A 19,734-nucleotide genomic window follows, 5' to 3' on the forward strand; every position below is an offset into this window, starting at 1 on the left:
TTCCAAAGTTATATTTGTGAAAAACTTAATTCCTCACATCAAACTAAAAGAAGTAACAGTAACACAAACATTGTTTTGTTTGTGTCAGTATCCAGTCATTAACAAAGAAGATTGCTTGCTGATACTAATAGAAAATACTTGTACACCAGTATTACACCAGCACAGGGGTTTCTGGGTAGGTGGCCCACAACTCTAGTTTGTAAAGTAATTCCTGGCTGGCAGTGCTCGGCCACTAATATTCATCTTTAATGTATGTAATTACTGTCATCAGACAGTAAAAATATGTTACAAACATATTTAAAAATTAAAAATTGCCTCAAACATTTTAAATTAAAAGAAGCCAAAGATTCAAGTTGGACAAAAAAGATTATAATAATGGTGCTGAAAGAATAAGGGACAAAAATTGTTATTAAAATATTTTTTTTCTAAAATCATAAATACATGTTTATAATAGTTTAATAAAGTTTTTTATATTTTTCAGGTCCCTGAATACTGTCGTACTAGATCTCTCTTTGTTTTATCATTAGATGACATTATCCAAAATAATATAGCATTAACAGTTTTTATAGGTAAGTATATATTATTAATAATTTACTCAAGAAATAAACGATGTTACAGAGTAACATCTGCATTGCTGCCCTGTAGTCACATCTTTTCAACAACAGTATCAATTTATCTGATAGTAACATTTCACAATACATTTAATCTGTCTTAGGCAACAAATCTACAAAACAACTATAATATGTGTCTTGTTAAGGGTGTTTCTCTATTGAGGTTGTACTAGATCATTCTTGCATATCTGACTGGCGTTTCTCTTTCCATGCTGGAAATTTTTATCTGGCATGGGGGTGCCAGATGAGTTTCGTGCTGTACAATGGCATGCTTAGGATGAGGTAATTTTACTGTTATTAATGTTATTTCATACACTGTTGTGAGAAAAAAGTTATGGGGTAATGACATAAATTTCCATGGAAATTTGTTTTATTAATGTAAATACATATAAATTATAATGTAGTTTAAAATATAATGGAATATGGTAGAATATGCAAGAAAAAATATCTGACATATGTTTGCGGTTCCCGTCCCATGGGCAAAAACTCGGCATGCCTCATTACGGCCCAATGGGTGGAACCCCTCAAGATGTATATTCCAATCTGAACTGCAAACATATGACAGATATTATTATTCAATAAGCTAAGAATCACTGTTTTAGCGTGCTGCAAGTGACTTTATCTCATATTTATCTCTGTAATTCATATTTTATGATTAAAAGCATCATAACTTGGAAAAAATGCTAATTGTTGAAAAATAGATAGAGTGGTTCAAATAGCAAAAAATATTATTTTTCTTTGAAACTAAGTGATTTGAGCATGTTCTGTGTCAAAATATAAAAAAATTCTGTCACTTTGGTAGAAACGCTCCGGATAGTATAAATATGGTTTTAAAACAATCGTTTCAGTAATATTAGGTATACAACATGGAAAGTATCACATCTGAACATTAGTGCTTATTTTTAAGATTATTTGTAAAATATTTTAAAACTGATAATCCTGAAACCTTTGCATAGCAGATGAGACAGGAATTTATTAAAATAGTTATGTAAATATATTTCAGAGTTTATGACCAGTGTTGGTGGTGAGAACCTCATATATTTCTACCTTAATGTCGAGGTTTGTTACATGTCTATACTCGTAAATTTATCTTCATTTTTACTCTCCAGTCCTTAGCCATTCAAAGCCAAGTGGTTAAGGGTGCTGACATCAAACTACTTGTTCCTCACCATTGTGGGTTCAAATCCCATCAAACATTATGAATGCTCCTGTGAAAGAACCTATCAGACTAGCTTACAGAAGGTTGGTGGTTCGACATAGATGCCCAATTATGTCTGAAATACTGCATAAAGAATCGTGCTAAATTTTTGTCTACCAGTATAGCTAGAAAGATGCCATGTGACATTAACAGTGTTATTGTAACTTAAGTCCAACAAAACAAAGAAAATATGGCTAGATATTTATTATTATCATTTGTCTATGTACATTCGCTATGTCAGTTATCTTGCTTCAGACAGGAGTGTATACAATATAGATAAGTTACGGGAACGAGGAAAGCAATACATAATTACATATCTTGTAGTCCTTTACAGCTCATAACATTTATACTGCAGTTATTGCCCATTCATGAAAAAAAGAGTCAGCGTGATGATTTCTTTTATTGGAGGAAAATATCTAAGTTATATTTGTGGACTTGATAACTTTTAGACCAGTGGTTTGGTAGTAAGATATGCAATCTGGGATTGAAACGTCCATGATTCAAGTTCCATCATGGACACTGCTAATTTTACATGAGCAAGGAATTTGCTCTTCTTTGCATTCACTTACATGTATGTGTAAATTGGTATCCGAGAGGGCAACATGTTAAGGCTATGATAAACAGAGTGAAAGAATCCCCAGGGGAGGTAAATATAGTAGCCTAATGACCAGGAAGGCAGCTCTAACGTCATTGAACGTGGCATGAAACTAGGCATTCTAGATTGATTCATTTACTTTCTACTTGTATTTACCCTTATTATTTCAGCTTTGCAAACCTGTTAAATTAAAATCATTCGTACTTTTGTAAGACATATTTTTGTATTGTGACCAAATAATGATTTTGTTACAGGGTTTCAGGACAACAGCCGAGCTACAGGTGAAGGTGATCAGGTGTAACAATGAGAACCCAAATATATCCCAGTCCCACCAGGACCTTGAACCATTGAGAAAGGCAGCTACACTCATTTACAATCAGTATTTATCAGAAAAGGTAAACCAGCCATATTGTTATTATCCCCCGCCGATGGAATCGGGAGGGGGATATAGTTTTGGCGTTGTCCGTCCGTCCGTCCATCCGTCCGTCCGAATTTCGTTTCCGGAGTAGTTCTCTGCAACTAATGGCTGGAATTCAATGAAACTTTATGGGAATGTTGATCAGCATGTGAAGTTGTGCACCTGGGTATTTTCGTCTGGATATTTTTAGTATTTTTAGAGTTATTGCCCTTGACTCAGTAAAATTTTGTCCGAATTTCGTTTCCGGAGTAGTTCTCTGCAACTAATGGCTGGAATTCAACGAAACTTTATGGGAATGTTGATCAGCATGTGAAGTTGTGCACCTGGGTATTTTTGTCTGGATATTTTTAGTATTTTAAGAGTTATTGCCCTTGACTTAGTAAAATTTTGTAATTTTTAACTTGTGTCGCATGTAACTCAAGAAGTATTTGACCTAGAGTCATGAAACTTTACAGGAATGTTGATCAGTATGTGTAGTTGTGCACCTGGGTATTTTCGTCTGGATATTTTTAGTATTTTTAGAGTTATTGCGCTTGACTTAGTAAAATTTTGTAATTTTCAACTTGTGTCGCATGTAACTCAAAAAGTATTTGACCTAGAGTCATGATACTTTACAGGAATGTTGATCAGAATGTGTAGTTGTGCACCTGGTTATTTTCGTCTGGATTTATTTAGTATTTTTAGAGTTATTGCCCTTTACTTAGAAAATGTTTGCAATTTACAACATGTGTCGCATGTAACTCAAAAAGGATTTGACATAGGGTCATTAAACCTTATTGGAAAGTTGCTCAGCATATTTAGTTTGTTCCTGGGGTTTCGCTTGTGGATTTATCAGTATTTGTAGAGTTATTTCCCTTGACTTAGTAAAAACTGTTTCATTATGTTGTTATTTGATCCTTGAGTGCTTGAGTTAGAATCGACCAACTTTACAGGAATAATGATCAACATCACTAAATTACAGGAATAATGATTCACCTCACTGTGATGCTATGAACCTGGGACTTTGCATGTGGATTTTTTTCAGTTTTGTTAGAGTTATTGCCCTTGAATTACAGTAGTATAAATTTGCAATTTTCAACTTGGGGTTTGCTTGGGGATTTATTCAGTATTTGTAAAGTTCTTGCCTTTACTTAGTAAAAAGATTTTTAGTTTTCAAAAAAATATTTGACCTAGAGTCATAAGATTGACAGAACAGTGGAGCGGTGGGGGCACCCGTGTCCTATGGACAGATTTCTAGTTTTTATTAAAGAAGAATTAAAATGATTTGTTACAATAACATTTAAAAATATTTGAAAATTGTGAAATCCCTTCTTGATGCCTTGAAAATGGCAATGAAGTCTGGAGATTAAGATGTTTTTACATCTATGTGAGCTATTGTGATCCCCCACAGTCCGTCGTCAGCAATTTCTTTAAACAACATCTCCTCAGAAACAAATGACTGCACAGCAACCAAACTTTACAGGAATGATCCTAGGGTGGTCCCCTGCCAAAGTTGATCAAATGGTTCCGGTCTGTTGCATAAGTAGGTCACAGGGCCAGAAAAGGAGTTTCAAAAATGCAAAATTAAAAAATCATGTCTGAAAGTACAAGGCCTAGAGCTTTGATATTTGGTATATGATATAACCTATAGGTCCTCTACCAAAATTGTTCAAATTTTAGCCCTGGGGTCAAAATTGGCCCCACTCCAGGGGGTCATAGATTTTCCTTATATGTATATAGTGAAAACTTAAAAATTCTTCTTGTTTGAAGGTACAAGGCTTCAAGTTCAAAGAATATTACAGTTTATGCCATGATTAATATATAAATAAAGCCTTATGTCTTCAGTTGTTGTGTTAATAATAACCAGTACTCGGCGGGGGATATAAATTCAACGAATTTGCTTGTTCATATTCCTTTGAGCTTGTCAGAAAATGACTTGCCATCTTGATAAGTTATGAGTTCTAGACATACATCATATGTAGATAAATAGTAAAAAATTAGTAATCAACTGAAAATTTTTAAAAATTCCCTTTAATATATCAATGTTTCGACTGAACAGCCTTCTTCAGGTTACATAAATAAATAAAAATAATAACAATAAACAGGAAATTATATCAGCATTGCATCACGTCAATAGAAACGTCGTCATATGTAGATATTAATTTATTGATTCTTGAACGACATACATTTATATATTTGTGCACCCTTTAACCTAAACACTTAAAGCTTTTTAAAAGAGATTTTAATTTTTAAATAGCATTTTTTTGTATGAACAAATGGCTTACTCATTATCGAAGTTGCTTAAGTAAATGCATATTGATTTAACATTTTTCCAATGTAAAAGTTTATCTCATTTGAAGCACTTTTGAATTGCTTCCTGAAATGAACCAGTGTCCAAGGACATAAAGAAATTGTCTTAGCTCAAACTAATAACTCAGGTATATGATTGGTCAGAAACTGCCAGATAATATACAATGACCAATAAAAATCCTGAGATTTGAAACTGTGCTCAATAAAACTTTTATATAACCTCATAGTATTGGCTTCTTATGAGGACACATGATGATGTCTGTAGGATTAGACTATGATCCCAGGATTGATAGGCAGGTACCTTACATACAGTAACTAGGCAACCAATAAGTCAACTCTTTAGATCCTTGTTAGATTTGTACTGAAGTACAAGCTGGGTCTTGGTCTTTAATTAGTTGAGAAGTTCAATATAGAATTTGTATTTAAATTTATTTCAGGCACCATCAAGGATCAAAATAGAGTCAGATATATTAAAGAGATGCCTATCTTACATCAAGAGTAAATCTTTGATTGCCGAGGTGTTTGATGAAGTTCAAGCTAGGGTATGCCTTGTGTTATAATGTTTAACCTGTACTTAAAATGATTATAAACTTATAAAAGGAGTGTTGCATATCTCTATGGCCAAGTTAAGATTTAACCCTTTACCTCATATATACGCGAAACAACGCACTTTCGACCCCCCCCCTTTTTTAGGCCTGAAATAGTGAAAAAATGCCCCCTTCTGTTTGGGGGGTTTGAAGGGGGTCGGAGTCCCCCTCATCACCAAGAAAATTTTGGACTTGTGAGAGGCTTTAAATGACACCAGGTCGATCATAAGGTAACGTGTAACCAACGCTGAAAAGCCTTTGACTCTATCTCAATCCCTTTAGAAGTTGCAGCACTTTGAAATAAATTTTGATGGAAAAAATCGTTGCAAAATAGTGATTTTTGGCAATTTTGAGATGTCCCCTCATTGCCATGGTAACAGGAAATTTAAGACTGAGCATGTCGTTACAAAGGCAATGGTCCAGTCAACATTTGTGCCAAGTTTGATTAGTATTGAAGCATTTTTCATAGTTTCATAGCAGTTTGAACTTGTAAGAGGAGGCTTTTCAGTGAAAACGGCCATTTTTCACAATATGCTCATGGGGGAAAGGGTTAAAGAATAAGATTTCTGACTTCAGAGCGCTGTTTCTAGCCCAAATGCATTTGGTTTGAATCAAGCCAGAGACTTTAAATTCTTTCATATAAGGATGTAATACAGGTCGATATGTTTGAAGCTCAGAGGATTCTGGTCTCTTATTGACTAACATTGATGACTTTCCCTATAATGCTAAAGAGTGACAGAATAATGTAACTTGGTATCAATTAAAAGGTTAAAATTAACTGTTTATAATTTTATGTTAGTGAGCAGTGGAATTTACCAACATGAAAGCTATTATTTAGAACAAGAATCTACATTAAATGCCATATTACTATTGAATGAAAAGTGTTAGACCAATTACAGCTGATTGGTCTATTTGTTATTTTCCTTTAACATACATATTGTCTAAAAAGGCAAATCACATAAGTTTAAGCACTTCAAAAGGTAACTATCAACAATTTTATATGTATTAAACATGTAAATGATCTGTCTTTTCTGTTAGTAAATATTTTTTATTTATATAATATTTGCTCCAGGTTTACCAGCTACTTCATGAAAAAGAATATTATGAGACATTTATCCAAAGCCCGGTGTACTTGAAACTTTTAGAGGAACTCGGCTTCTCAAATGACAAGAATGACAACTCTGATGGTCTTAGTTTAGAAGATGGTAAGTGTACAATGTTTAACTCCCTGTAATTATGAATACTTGTGAAGATATTGAAATGCTTATACTACTGGTATAGAAGTAGGCCAACTTGCACTTCAATGAAGTCTGGCCACACTCTATACCTGTGACTTCAAACCACTTGCCCCTGTCCACTGTGGGTTCGAATCCCGACAGGGACTTTGGATTCTTTCATGTTATGAAGCTATCCAGCTAGCTTACGGAACAGCGTTGGTTCTACTTAGGTCTCCGTTCATGCCTGAAATAATGCACAGAAGAGCATCTGAGGTCTTCCTCCACCAGTAAAGCTGGAACTTTATCCCATTTAAGACTTGAAACTGACTGTTTTCGATTCATGCCAGGACAAGAGTATGTATAGCAATGGTTGATATAAGATTGAGCCTATCATTCCCTGTAAGATTGCATTTGTAATTTTCAGACTTTACTATAACTATAAAGCACTGAATTGAAAGATGATTATTTTAGTGTTGAAGATTTCACTTTAACTTTCAGTACAGAGGATCATCTGGTTTAAAGTATGTGCTGTAATGTATACATGTGTATATGTATGCCTGTGTCTAGTGATAAAGCATGGGGGAATGCATGCTTTCTTCTTCACAATGTGTACATTTATGTCACCTTATTTCACCCTCTGTTTCTTGTAGGTGTGGGAAGGTGTTAGATTAAAATATACTAGAATTGTGAAATTTGGTATTAAAATTTCTCAAGGAGAAAATAAGAAATTTTTAATAATTATTAGGAAATATTCAAAAATTAAATAGTTTTCAGGAATTATTTTATTTAATCAGAATTTATTTAAAACTTATTAGGAATTGTTTGAAATTTATCAGAATGAATCCATGTGTCAACTTTCATAATCTTAATGGGTTAATGGGAGTCAGTTTTGCTAATTGAGAAATATGTGGACCATCTTTCGCTTGAACTAAATGTGTCTCTACATTCTACTTCTAATTAAAGCTAATGCAAAAGTGGCTGAAACTTTTATATTCTTAAAATATTGAAGCTTTTTTCTAGGCTTTCCTTGTTTGAATTCTAACTATTTTGTTTCTATGCTATATGAAGTCCAGTCTGCCCCAGTATCTTCAGTAAGTGTTATGTATCAAATAATTTTTTTAATAAATTTTCCAAGTGATATCAGGTATTTGATTGGTCAGAATCTGCAACAGAATGTGAACTGACCATGAAGATCCTAAAATAAAAAATAACATCATGTGTCCTTCTTTGTAACATTAATATATAATATCTGCCATAAGTTACAATTTGGATTGGAATATCCGTCCCAAGGGTATATGGCCAGTGTACTCGAGGGATCATATTTTGATCTAAACCTCAATAACGTCGGATATTTTTTCTTGCATATTCTACCATATTCTATCTTATTTTAAATGGTTTACCTCCATAAAGTAATGTTTCATGGAAATAAATGTCATTTCATCTTTTACTTTTTTCAAACAATAGTGTATGAAATTACAACTTCATTCATGATGGCAAAATAATGTCATCCTGAGCATGTAGTATCATTTATAAAATGCATTAAAATGACATCATTTTATAGAAGCGACTCATCTGGCACCCCAAATGCCAAATGTAATTTCCAGCTTGATTAAAACTGTCTAATCACCAGTCTGATAGCTAAGAATTGGGAGATGTTGGCAGTTATTTGCGGATTATACTAGTACATAATCTATAAAAACAGTTATAAAATAATAAATTGTCTGTATTACACCTAGTGCTCAAATAAAGAATACAGACAAACAAGCATATTGAATATAAAAGTTTCATGCTAATATTGAGCTATGAAGCTTACAATTTTGATAGTTTCTATGTGTAACATAAGCTACTGACGTACACATGTTATAAAACTTTTAAGCCAGTATCAAGCTATGAAGCTTTCAGTGTTGGCTGATATGTATTGACTTTAAGTATAACATTAGATGCCATGTTTGTATGTAACAATATGTAAGTAGTTAGCTAGGACCTATTGCAACCCCTTTTAGAATGTGTGAAGATGCTACAGATGATTGTTCTGATGAAAAAAAAAATGTAAAAGAAAATGTATGGGAATTCCACATGGTTTATCCAGAAATAAAACATAATTCTTAACAGATATACAGTCAAACTCGACAATATAGTCCAGCATTGTTAAATGGATAAATATTCTCTTTTGACAGAATGGTCTTTAAAAACAAGTCATACTGTAGTTTGATTGTTGAAATACCAAAGCAAGAAGCTGACTTTAAAGACCATGTTATCTATATGAAGTATAGGATTTGGACAGATGGATTTGAACACAGTCTTGTCTGTATAAATTGTAAAAACAAAAGCATAATTTTATTGGATAACCATGGATTTTCCATGCACAATTTTTCTGCATGTTTTTCTCTAGTGTTGGTTGGAGATTTTACTTGTTCATGCAGGATATAATGTGCATGTTCTTGTTTTATGTTTTGATTACAGATGAATCTATCAAGTCTGAAGATATTGTAAGTGTTTTCACATAATTTAACCACTTGCATATTTGTTTAATCTTTCATACTAACCAGTTTAATGTTAGAAATAATTGTATTCTTGTAAGAGTGGCAACAGTTGTATAAAAAATTGATATATTACTGACTCTATTTTAGAATACATGTTGACAAATTTTGTCATAAGATTGTTAATACTTTCATTTTCATGTAACAGTTTAGATATGGCCACCAGTTGACTTAGGCATTCAGTTGCTGAATCACTCTCTTTATAATCAACACTACAAAAGATAGCAAAAATAATTACACCAGCTTGAACAATTTTGCCAGACTCTATTATGTTTGTTGTTTAATTTCTGTGTTGTTGTTGTTGTTGTTTTTTTCATGTCCAGGGTTTTTTATATTGGTGTCCAGGAACATATCAAAATTAAACTGAGTAAAAATTCATTGCGAAAATATAATAAAACTTTTGCAAAATTATTGTAAACCGTTGGTATTGAACTGTCTTTAATAGGAGACATACCATGTATGACAAAAATACTTTCTAATTTAAACTTTGTGGTTTATTAACTTTAATGTTAGTGAAAAACTTTACTTTTTGGAATATTACTAATAAGGTTCTTTTTCATAAATGTATAAATGCTTGAGCCGGTATTCTTGTCTATTTATAAATATCGAGCAAAGTGTGAGAGTTATCAACAACAAAATGTATAGCATGCATGACTTTGGGCTTGATACGGCTTGATAATTTTTATGATGAAATATCAAGATGTTTGCACTTTGCTGGTCTGGATCTTTCTTAACAGACACAGCTTGCATTGTGATGATCAACATTTGATTAGATATTATATGTAAATTTTATAGCTACAGATGTTTTTTTTCTTTAGTTGTTCATGATTTTTTAATGTGAGTTTTTAATGTACAAAATGTATAAAGCTTAAATTATATAAAGGTGATAAGGACTGGCTAATGAACAGCCCTGACTGATTATATATTTCTGCTCACTAGAATTTTTTATCGAGCTTATAGGTGCCAGTTTGTCTTTCCCATCACTTTTCTTCTTCCCTTTCTTTCTTAATTATTCCTTTTTTCTTCCTTTCTGCATATTCTAATGAAAACCTTCCTTTTTTTGTTTCTTTGTTTGTTTGTTTCTTTCTTATCTGCTTTGTATATATTGGTTATAGATATAATATCAGATTTTGTATCTCATACCTACCAAAACCATCCATATATATTTCTTATAAACACTAGCAACAGAATCAGTTATAGTATTACAAACCTTTCATTATAGACCAATAATTTCAAGTTCTCATAAAAATGTCAATGGAAGCATCTCTAACTGTTATAGATTTAAAAGTAAAGATTAGCTCTGAGAGATTTGACGGTAAATTTGAAAACATCCTTATAATATAAAAGTCTAATGTTAGTGTCACTTATCACTTATAACATAGTAATATTTGTGAATACAGCATTTTCAAACACTTTTTAAATGCAGAAGTATAAAAGAAAAACTGAATTTAGGATTTTCAGGACATCTCTCATCCATAGCAAATTCCTATTTGAATGTTATTTATTTTGTTAAGGGTAAAAAAATGGTGAGTGGGAATGTATTAAAAATTGATTTACTAAAAACAAAGAATCAAAAAACAAAAGGGGAACATTATTTATTATCAAAATCAATGAATATTTGTATAAGGTAATAAATTTATCATTATGTTGTAACAAAATAGAGATGTTAATCATAGCTTGTATCAAAGTTTGGAGACCTTTCTGTTGAAAATGTGTCAGGGTTAAATCGTATACATATACATGCACAGTGCGTTAACTGGAGTGCGGGTATTAGTTACCCGCACTCCAGGGCATGCCCATTGATTGGCTCATTTTTGCTGGGGTTTACATATTGTGACGGCAGTGAAGTGAAATCGTCAGAAATGTCATATTTAGATGCTCGTTCATTGGTTCATTTTTGCCGGGGTTTCATATTGTGACAACAGGGAACGTGTTATTATGTTTGACTATGATACAAAAGAGAAAGAACACCAAAACACTCGGTAATCTGATTTATACTCGGGGGGCTACGCCCCCTCGTACAAATCAGATAACCTCGTGTTTCGGTGCTCTTTCTATTACTTATCTTCCAATGTATAAAGAATGTATATCATCCAATGTATAAAGAATGCATATCTTCCAATGTATAAGAATGCATATCATCCAATGTATAAAGAATGCATATATGTTAAATAATACCTTTATTGTGTCGCCTTCAAATGGCGACATATAGGGGTTACTTTTGTCGTCGACGTCGTCTGTGTAGGCGTCGTTGTCGGCGTCCCCTTAAGCTTGTCCGGAGCATAACTCAGTCACTATAAGTCTGGTTGACTTCAAACTTGGTATGCATGCTTCTTTCAATAACACGAAGTGCAGTGCACAAGGACCGGTACTCTGCAGTTCTTAATTTTTGAGTTATTGCCCTTTGTTAATTTTCATACTTTAATTTTGTCCCGGCCATTTCTGTTCAACTAAAAAAGCTATGGATTTGAAACTTCATAGGATGATAGATCTCATTAAGAAGAAGTGCAGTGCACAAGAATCGGTACTCTGCACTTCCTAATTTTTGAGTTATAGCCCTTTGTTAATTTTCATACTTTATTTTTGTCCGGGCCATTTCTCCTAATGTATAAAAGCCATGGACTTGAAACTTCATAGGATGATAGATCTCATTAAGAAGAAGTGCAGTGCACAAGAACAGGTACTCTGCATTTCTTATTTTTTGAGTTATTGCCCTTTGTTGATTTTCTTTCTTTATTTTTGTCCTGGTCATTTCTCCTCAAGTATGAAAGCTATGGACATGAAACTTCATAGGATGATAGATCTCTTTAAGAAAAAGTGCAGTATACAAGAACCGGTACTCTGCACTTCTTACTTGTGAGTTATTATCCTTTATTAATTTTCATAATTTATTTTTGTCCAGGCTATTTCTCATAAATTATAAAAGATATGGACTTGAAACTTCATAGAATGATAGATCTTATTGATAAGAAGTGCAGTGCACAGAAACTGCTGCTCTGCACTTATTATTTTTTGAGTTATTGCCCTTTGTTTAAGGCTCCCACGTTTACATTTTTTTGTAAACGTTTACACGATTGCTAAGAACCGAAACGATACCGTTTAAACGATGGTACTTTTTATGCCCCCACAAAGTGGGAGCATATAGCGTTGCACTTGTCCGTCCGTCTGTCCGTCCGTCCGTACGTCTGTCTGTCCGTACGTCCTGAAATCTTGTGAACGCAACTCCTCTTAAACCGGATGGCAGATTTTGCTGAAACTTACAGGGATGAACAACCTTTATGTGTAGATGGTAGTAAAGGAAGGAATTTTCGCTGCGACCAAATTTAACAGAATTATGGCCCTTTGTTGATTTTTTCACTATATACTATGTAGAAATTTTGTGAACGCAACTCCTCTTAAACCGTGTGGCAGATTTGCTTAAACTTATAGGGATGAACAACCTTAATGTGTAGATGGTAGTAAAGGAAGGAATTTTCGCTGGGACCAAATTTAACAGAATTATGGCCCTTTGTTAATTTTTTCACTATATACTATGTAGAAATTTTGTGAATGCAACTCCTTTTAAACCGGATGGCAGATTTTGCTTAAACTTACAGGGAAGAACAACCTAAATGTGTAGATGGTAGTAAAGGAAGGAATTTTTGCTGCGACCAAATTTAACAGAATTATGGCCCTTTTTTGATTTTTTCACTATATACTATGTAGAAATTTTGTGAACGCAACTCCTCTTAAACCGGATGGCAGATTTTGCTTAAACTTATAGGGATGAACAACCTTAATGTGTAGATAGTAGTAAAGGAAGGAATTTTCGCTGCGACCAAATTTAACAGAATTATGGCCCTTTGTTAATTTTTTCTCTATATACTACATGTATGTAGAAATTTTGTGAATGCAACTCCTCTTAAACCAGATGGCAGATTTTGCTAAAACTTCCAGGGATGAACAACCTTAATGTGTAGATGGTAGTAAAGGAAGGAATTTTTGCTGCGACCAAATTTAACAGAATTATGGCCCTTTGTTGATTTTTTTCACTATATACTATGTAGAAATTTTGTGAACGCAACTCCTCTTAAACCGGATGTCAGATTTTGCTTAAACTTCCAGGGATGAACAACCTCAATGTGTAGATGGTAGTAAAGGAAGGAATTTTTGCCGCGACCAAATTTTACAGAATTATGGCCCTTTGTTGATTTTTAGTTTTCAACTTGTGGCACATGTAGTCTAAAAAATATTTGACCTAGAGTAATAAGATTGACAGAACAGTGGCGTGTGGGGGCATCCGTGTCCTATGGACGCATTTCTAGTTTGTACTATACTGCACCATTTATTCAAGTCTCCAAATGATGACTTACTTTTTATTTACAAATAATTTAATGTTCAGGGCTCATCATGATTGAGTCCACACACATTTTCTGCATAGTATCCCTGTTTCGCTCTTTTGATAGATCAAAGGAAAATTAACTTTACCAATGTATTATGTCACGATTAGTGCCGGTAATGGTGTGTGGAGGGTTGTAATTACCTATTTTACGTATTTTACTTTGGAATAAACCAATTAAAATTGATAGAATTCATGATTACGGCAATTATTAGGATATTTTGTAAGACAATATGGTCATTTCGATTAAACGGTTAAAATTATCGTAAACGTTTTCGACTGAAAATCGAAACGAATCCGTTTAAACGCGTAACCGTGGGGGCCTTACCTTTGTTAGTTTTCATATTTCATTTTTGTCCTGGCCATTTCTCCTAAACTATATTGTTCACAAGGCGACACATCCAACTCGCGGAGTTCTAGTACAATATATAATTTAATACTGAATTGATTAATCCAAATGTTTTTTTATAAGATTAAAGTAAAACACTAGACTTATCTGACTTTAAAGGAACCTATAAGGCATTTGATCTATAACTGTTAATTTGATTCCTGTGGATTTTCCTTAAAATAGGTCACACCTTGTGAGTTCCAGGCATTGCGAGCCAATTACAGGTTCCAAGTCAAGATACCTTTTTATCACATAAACCACAGAGTAGGAGTGTAATAAAGGCCATTTAATAAAATTGATATTACACAATTGTAATAAAATTTTTATGTGATGTGATTCATACACAAACATTGTGTTCAAGCGCACTCAATGTTAATGTTACATTATAGATGTATCAACGAAAAATGTCTCTTTTGAACGGTGTTATTGTTTAAACATTTAAAAAATCGAGTAGATTCAATAATAAATTTATTGAATTCAATAAAACAATTATGTTGTGTCTGCCAGAGTCTCGCAATCACTTGATATGATTTTATTCAATTTGTTCATTAGATTTAATATCATATCTACAATGTTTCAATATACTCTGTATAATATATATAATATATTTATTTCAGAATGATATGAATGATTCATCAGATAGTACATCTACATCATCATCTCTGTACGACAACAATTCACGATCCAATTCTCCTTATACATCCAACAATACTTCATTCACTATAAAAGCTCAAATTTCACAAACAGGTAACTTTTGTTATCAATTTGTCAGTGATATAATACTGTATGATCATTTCCAGTTTACCATGTATTATGTTGATTAACTTCCATTATGTAACTCATTGTGCGAATTATAAGAGTTATGTTTCTTGTTTGTAGTAGTGAATCATATATACTGAACCATTACTGTCAAATGCTAGCTTTAGCGAAAGCAATGTAAAAGTTTATACAAATTTATTTTAGTTTGATTGTGTTGGTAGCTATAAGCTTATTGAAACAGTCTTGAATTCGTTTCTGGAACCAACCAGTATTTATGTAAAGTTTCTTGTTCAAGCAAACAATGGCTTGCCCCTGACAGGGTTTGAAACCACACTGTCAGCAATCCTTACATTACTAGTCTGAAGCGTTATCTGCTTGGTCATGCCGCCACAATGAAATGTTTGAAAGCCTACATGTCCTTTTGTCAGTTATGTCTCGAAAACTATTCCTCCCAACCTACTTAATACATTTACCACAAATTTCATTGGAAGTCCTATACAAAAGTTTTATTAATAGTTCCAATCTAGGTCAGAATTTAGTAATTGGAGTAATATAATAATTTGAAAGGCTTGTGGATTCAAAGAAATGTTTCCTTAAATAATAATTTTATATGTTTAATGCAATAATCTTGTTGCTGTTTTCCTCATGGCACCTTTATAGCATTATTTAGTTCCAGGTTGTTAATCAGAGCTTCAAAACAAAACAACAAAATTTTAATTTAAAATTTTATGAAATTTCTCACTCACTTTAAAGGTATTGTTCGGGAGTCAGAAAAGTCGGGTAAATCATATGCAGTGTTTTCAATACGAGTGACAAAGATTTTGTGTGATGATGAAGAAATTTGGGATGTATATAGAAGATTTAGTGATTTTCATGACTTGCAAATGATAATGTCAGAAAAGGTAAGTTCCTTCAGGATTAAAAAATGAAATAACCAGGAAACAAGTAAAGATTACTACATTGTTACTCAAGTTTTACTGCATATATATTTCTTTAAATTTAGATGCATGTACCAAAGATAAAACATAGCTGTTAAAACCAACTCTGTTATATAAATATAGTAAGTTTTGTTACGCTTGAGTGACCAGAAGTCATGACATTTTGTAACCCTTTTCATGCTAAATATCTCAAATTGGCTTGTCCACCTATCAATCATGGCAAAACCATTACTTATTGTTAGGGAAATTTTTTAAATATGTACTGACTGAATATCAAATAGGGCCTTGGCTTGCTCTAGAAGCATGGCTAGCAGGCTTAGGGATAATTTGAACCAGTTTTAAGAAAAAAGGAAACTGATAGCAGTGAGTAGTTCTTATCTGACCCATAATCCATAAGTGTGTTATGCACACAACCAAGACCCAAAGCTCCAAGGTCAAGGTTACACTTAGAATGCAATGGTCAGCAGTTAGAAAATCTTGTCTGGTCATTTACTTTGTCATGCATCAAAGGATGTTGTGGCACACATGCTAGGCATGATAAGACAGTGTGGCATGCCAAGAAGACCCTTGTTGCAAGGTCAAGGTCACACTTAGAGGTCAAAGGTTAACAGTTAGAAAACCTTATTTGGTTCATTCTGAACTCAGGGATTGTAAACTCAGTACACAAAATTGTTGAGCATAATAAGGTATTGTTATCCTATCTGGTATGATAACCAATGTTTTACTTTGACAATGAAAGTAATTGTTACATATCCAAAAAAACTATTGTACTTTTATTTTCAACTTCGATGCTCCAGTACAGACTAAACTGAGAATTTTGTTAAGGTCTTGTGAATTTTAAGATTTTTAGCTCACCTGTCACAAAGTGACAGGGTGAGCTTTTGTGATCGCTTTTCGTCCGTCATCCGTCCGTCGTCTGTCCGTAAACTTTTACTTTAAATGACATCTCCTCATAAACCACTAAGCCAATTTCATCCAAACTTCACAGGAATGTTCCTTTGGTGGTAACCTTTAAAAATTGTTCAAAGAATTTAATTCCATGCAGAACTCTGGTTGCCATAGCAACCAAAAGAAAAAACTTAAAATATCCTCTTTTCAAAAACCATAAGAGGTAGAGCTTAGATATTTGGCATGAAACATTTTCTTGTGAGTGTCTACCAAGTTTGTTCAAATAAAAGCCCTGGGGTCTAATTGGCCCCGCCCCAGGGGGTCATTGATTTTCCCTATATGCATATAGTTAAAATTTAAAAAATCTTCTTTTAAAGAACCCAAAGAGCTAGAGCTAAGATATTTAGCATGAAACTTGTTCTAATGGGTGTCTACCAAGTTTGTTCAAATAAAAGCCCTGGGGTCAAAATTGGCCCCGCCCCGGGGGGTCATTGATTTTCCCTATATGCATATAGTAAAAACTTAAAAAGTCTTCTTTTAAAGATCCAAAAGAGTTAGAGCTAAGATATTTAGCATGAAACATGTTCTAATAAGTGTCTACCAAGTTTGTTCAAATAAAAGCCCTGGGGTCAAAATTGGCCCCGCCCCGGGGGTTCATTGATTTTCCCTATATGCATATAGTAAAAACTTAAAAAATCTTCTTTTAAAGAAATCGAAGAGCTATGGCTAAGATATTTAGCATCAAACATGTTCTAATAGGTGTCTACCAAGTTTCTTCAAATAAAATCCCTGGGGTCAAAATTGGCCGCGCCCCGGGGGTCATTGATTTTCCTTATATGTGTATAGTAAAAACTTAAAAAAATCTTCTTTGAAAAAACCCAAATAGCTAGAGTTAAGATATTAAGCATGAAACATCTTTTAGTGAGTGTCTACAAAGTTTGTTCAAATAAAAGACCTGGGGTTAAAATTGGCCCCGCCCCGGGGGTCATTGATTTTCTTTATATGTGTATAGCAAAAACTTAAAATCTTCTTTGAAAAAACCCAAATAGCTAGAGTTTAGAAATTAAGCATGAAACATCCTCTAGTAAGTGTCTACAAAGTTTGTTCAAATAAAAGCCCTGGGGTCAAAACTGGCCCGGCCCCAGGGGTGTCATTGTTTTTAACTATGTGTATAGTAAAAACTTAAAAAAATCTTCTTTTAAAAAGCCCAATGAGCTAGAGCTTAGATGTTTAGCATGAAACATCTTCTTATGGGTGTCTACCAAGATTGTGCAAATAAAAGCCCTTGGGTTAAATTGGCCCTGCAACGTTGGGGGTTGGGGGGGTGGGGGTGGGCTATATACAGGTGAGCGACCTCAGGGCCCTCTTGTTTATATTAACAACCATCTGTGTCTTTCATTGCAAAAAAAATTTATGAAATACCAGCTATTTTGTCAAAACATCTTTCTTCATATCATTTGGTGTCCTCACAGATATAGTGGGGTCGTCTTTGTCCTTCAGACTCATTCCTAGTTTCTGATCTTAATTTTGTCAGCATTTTCCTTTCAGTTGCCACATTTTCATGGACCAAGCCTCCCACCCAAAACATTTTTAAAGAAAACTGGTGAAGAATTCCTGGAGAAAAGAAGAAAAGCACTAGACAATTACCTACAGGTTCTTGTTCTTTAATATAATGTTAACTTGTTCTTTAATATAATGTTTACTTGTTCTTTAATTTAATGTTTACTTGTTCTTTAATTTAATGTTTACTGAAAACACTCATTTGGAATTGTATAATGGATATGTCTTTCTGTGAATTTATGTTAATTATACACTGTGAGGTTGAGAGATATTTTTCTTTGCAAATAATCTTTCATTTTCCATTTAATTCTATTTAATTAAGTTACAATTTTGTAGGTGGACTGACCATACCTCAAGTGTTTTATATTGTAATACTGAAATTTTGCCTTTATCTTTATTGTCAAAAAATATTGAATGAAATCTTCAACAGAAATTTGGTCAAGAGAGTTGTGTTTTACATGCATGTCTTTTGTTTACTATAAGCAGATAATGACAACATTTGTCAAATCATTTTGTATATATTGAATGAATAAATGAGCCGTGTCATGACAAAACCAACAAATTGGGTTTGTGACCAGCATGGATCCAGACCTGGCAGCGCATCCACGCAGTCTGATCAGGATCCATGCTGTTCGCTTTCCAACCCTATTACAAGAAGAGAAACTGATAGCCAACAGCATGGATCCTGATCAGACTGCGCGGATGCGCAGGCTGGTCTGAATCCATGCTGGTTGCAAACCCATTATGTTGGTTTTGTCGTGACGCGACTCAAATGTTGATCTTTTGACAGATTTGATTTATTTGCAGACATTATTATCACCTAAACTTTGGGATCAACATCCACGGGTGAAAGAGTTTGTGCTAAAATTTCTGGCACCTGGAATGTGGGAACGACATAAAAGTGATTTAGCCAGAAAGGTTTGTTTAAATTGTATATTTGTCCATGAATTCATAACTTTGTATGATTGTTATAAGAACAAAACATACCTTACTTATCTGAAAGCTTTTAACATTTAACTTAGTTTACTACAGATATATATAAATGCATACTAAATCACATTTCACTTACTAAAGGTAAAGAAATAAAGCAAACAATTATCAACTGAAAATAGTAAATAGTGGAAAGTAAGAAAGTGTAAATAATTGTTCTGGATTCTTTATATTTAACTTTTTATGTCTATTTATGATACATTTGTACTAATCTACATTTTAAAATAAGAAATTTGATCATAGATGTATTCAAATATGATTTTTAACATTAGTGAGCAATCATAGAAATTACATATGCTCATTATGTTAATGTGAATTATTTCCATTACCAATGAAATATTTCTAGATGGACACAATAGTTAATCCATTAAAAACTGT

At 33.3% G+C, this 19,734-nt stretch overlaps 1 protein-coding gene across 2 annotated transcripts in view; it reads left to right on the forward strand.

Moving 5' to 3' along the window:
* LOC132736028 (sorting nexin-13-like) overlaps nucleotides 1-19,734 on the forward strand; it is a 50,394-nt gene that overhangs the window by 20,779 nt on the left and 9,881 nt on the right. Inside the window, exons 12-21 of one of the 2 annotated variants that reach the window (XM_060723083.1) lie at nucleotides 482-569; nucleotides 1,615-1,670; nucleotides 2,659-2,799; nucleotides 5,549-5,653; nucleotides 6,771-6,903; nucleotides 7,414-7,436; nucleotides 14,839-14,968; nucleotides 15,734-15,882; nucleotides 18,355-18,459; nucleotides 19,174-19,284. In XM_060723083.1, the coding sequence (XP_060579066.1) occupies nucleotides 482-569; nucleotides 1,615-1,670; nucleotides 2,659-2,799; nucleotides 5,549-5,653; nucleotides 6,771-6,903; nucleotides 7,414-7,436; nucleotides 14,839-14,968; nucleotides 15,734-15,882; nucleotides 18,355-18,459; nucleotides 19,174-19,284 (1,041 nt within the window). Of the gene's footprint in view, nucleotides 1-481; nucleotides 570-1,614; nucleotides 1,671-2,658; nucleotides 2,800-5,548; nucleotides 5,654-6,770; nucleotides 6,904-7,413; nucleotides 7,437-9,378; nucleotides 9,405-14,838; nucleotides 14,969-15,733; nucleotides 15,883-18,354; nucleotides 18,460-19,173; nucleotides 19,285-19,734 lie in introns of both variants that reach the window. The other variant, XM_060723073.1, reaches the window with a different exon arrangement.

This window comes from Ruditapes philippinarum, unplaced genomic scaffold, assembly GCF_026571515.1.
Source record: "Ruditapes philippinarum isolate M1 unplaced genomic scaffold, ASM2657151v2 ctg854_1_1_1_1, whole genome shotgun sequence".
In the NCBI taxonomy this organism is placed as follows: Eukaryota; Metazoa; Mollusca; class Bivalvia; order Venerida; family Veneridae; genus Ruditapes; species Ruditapes philippinarum.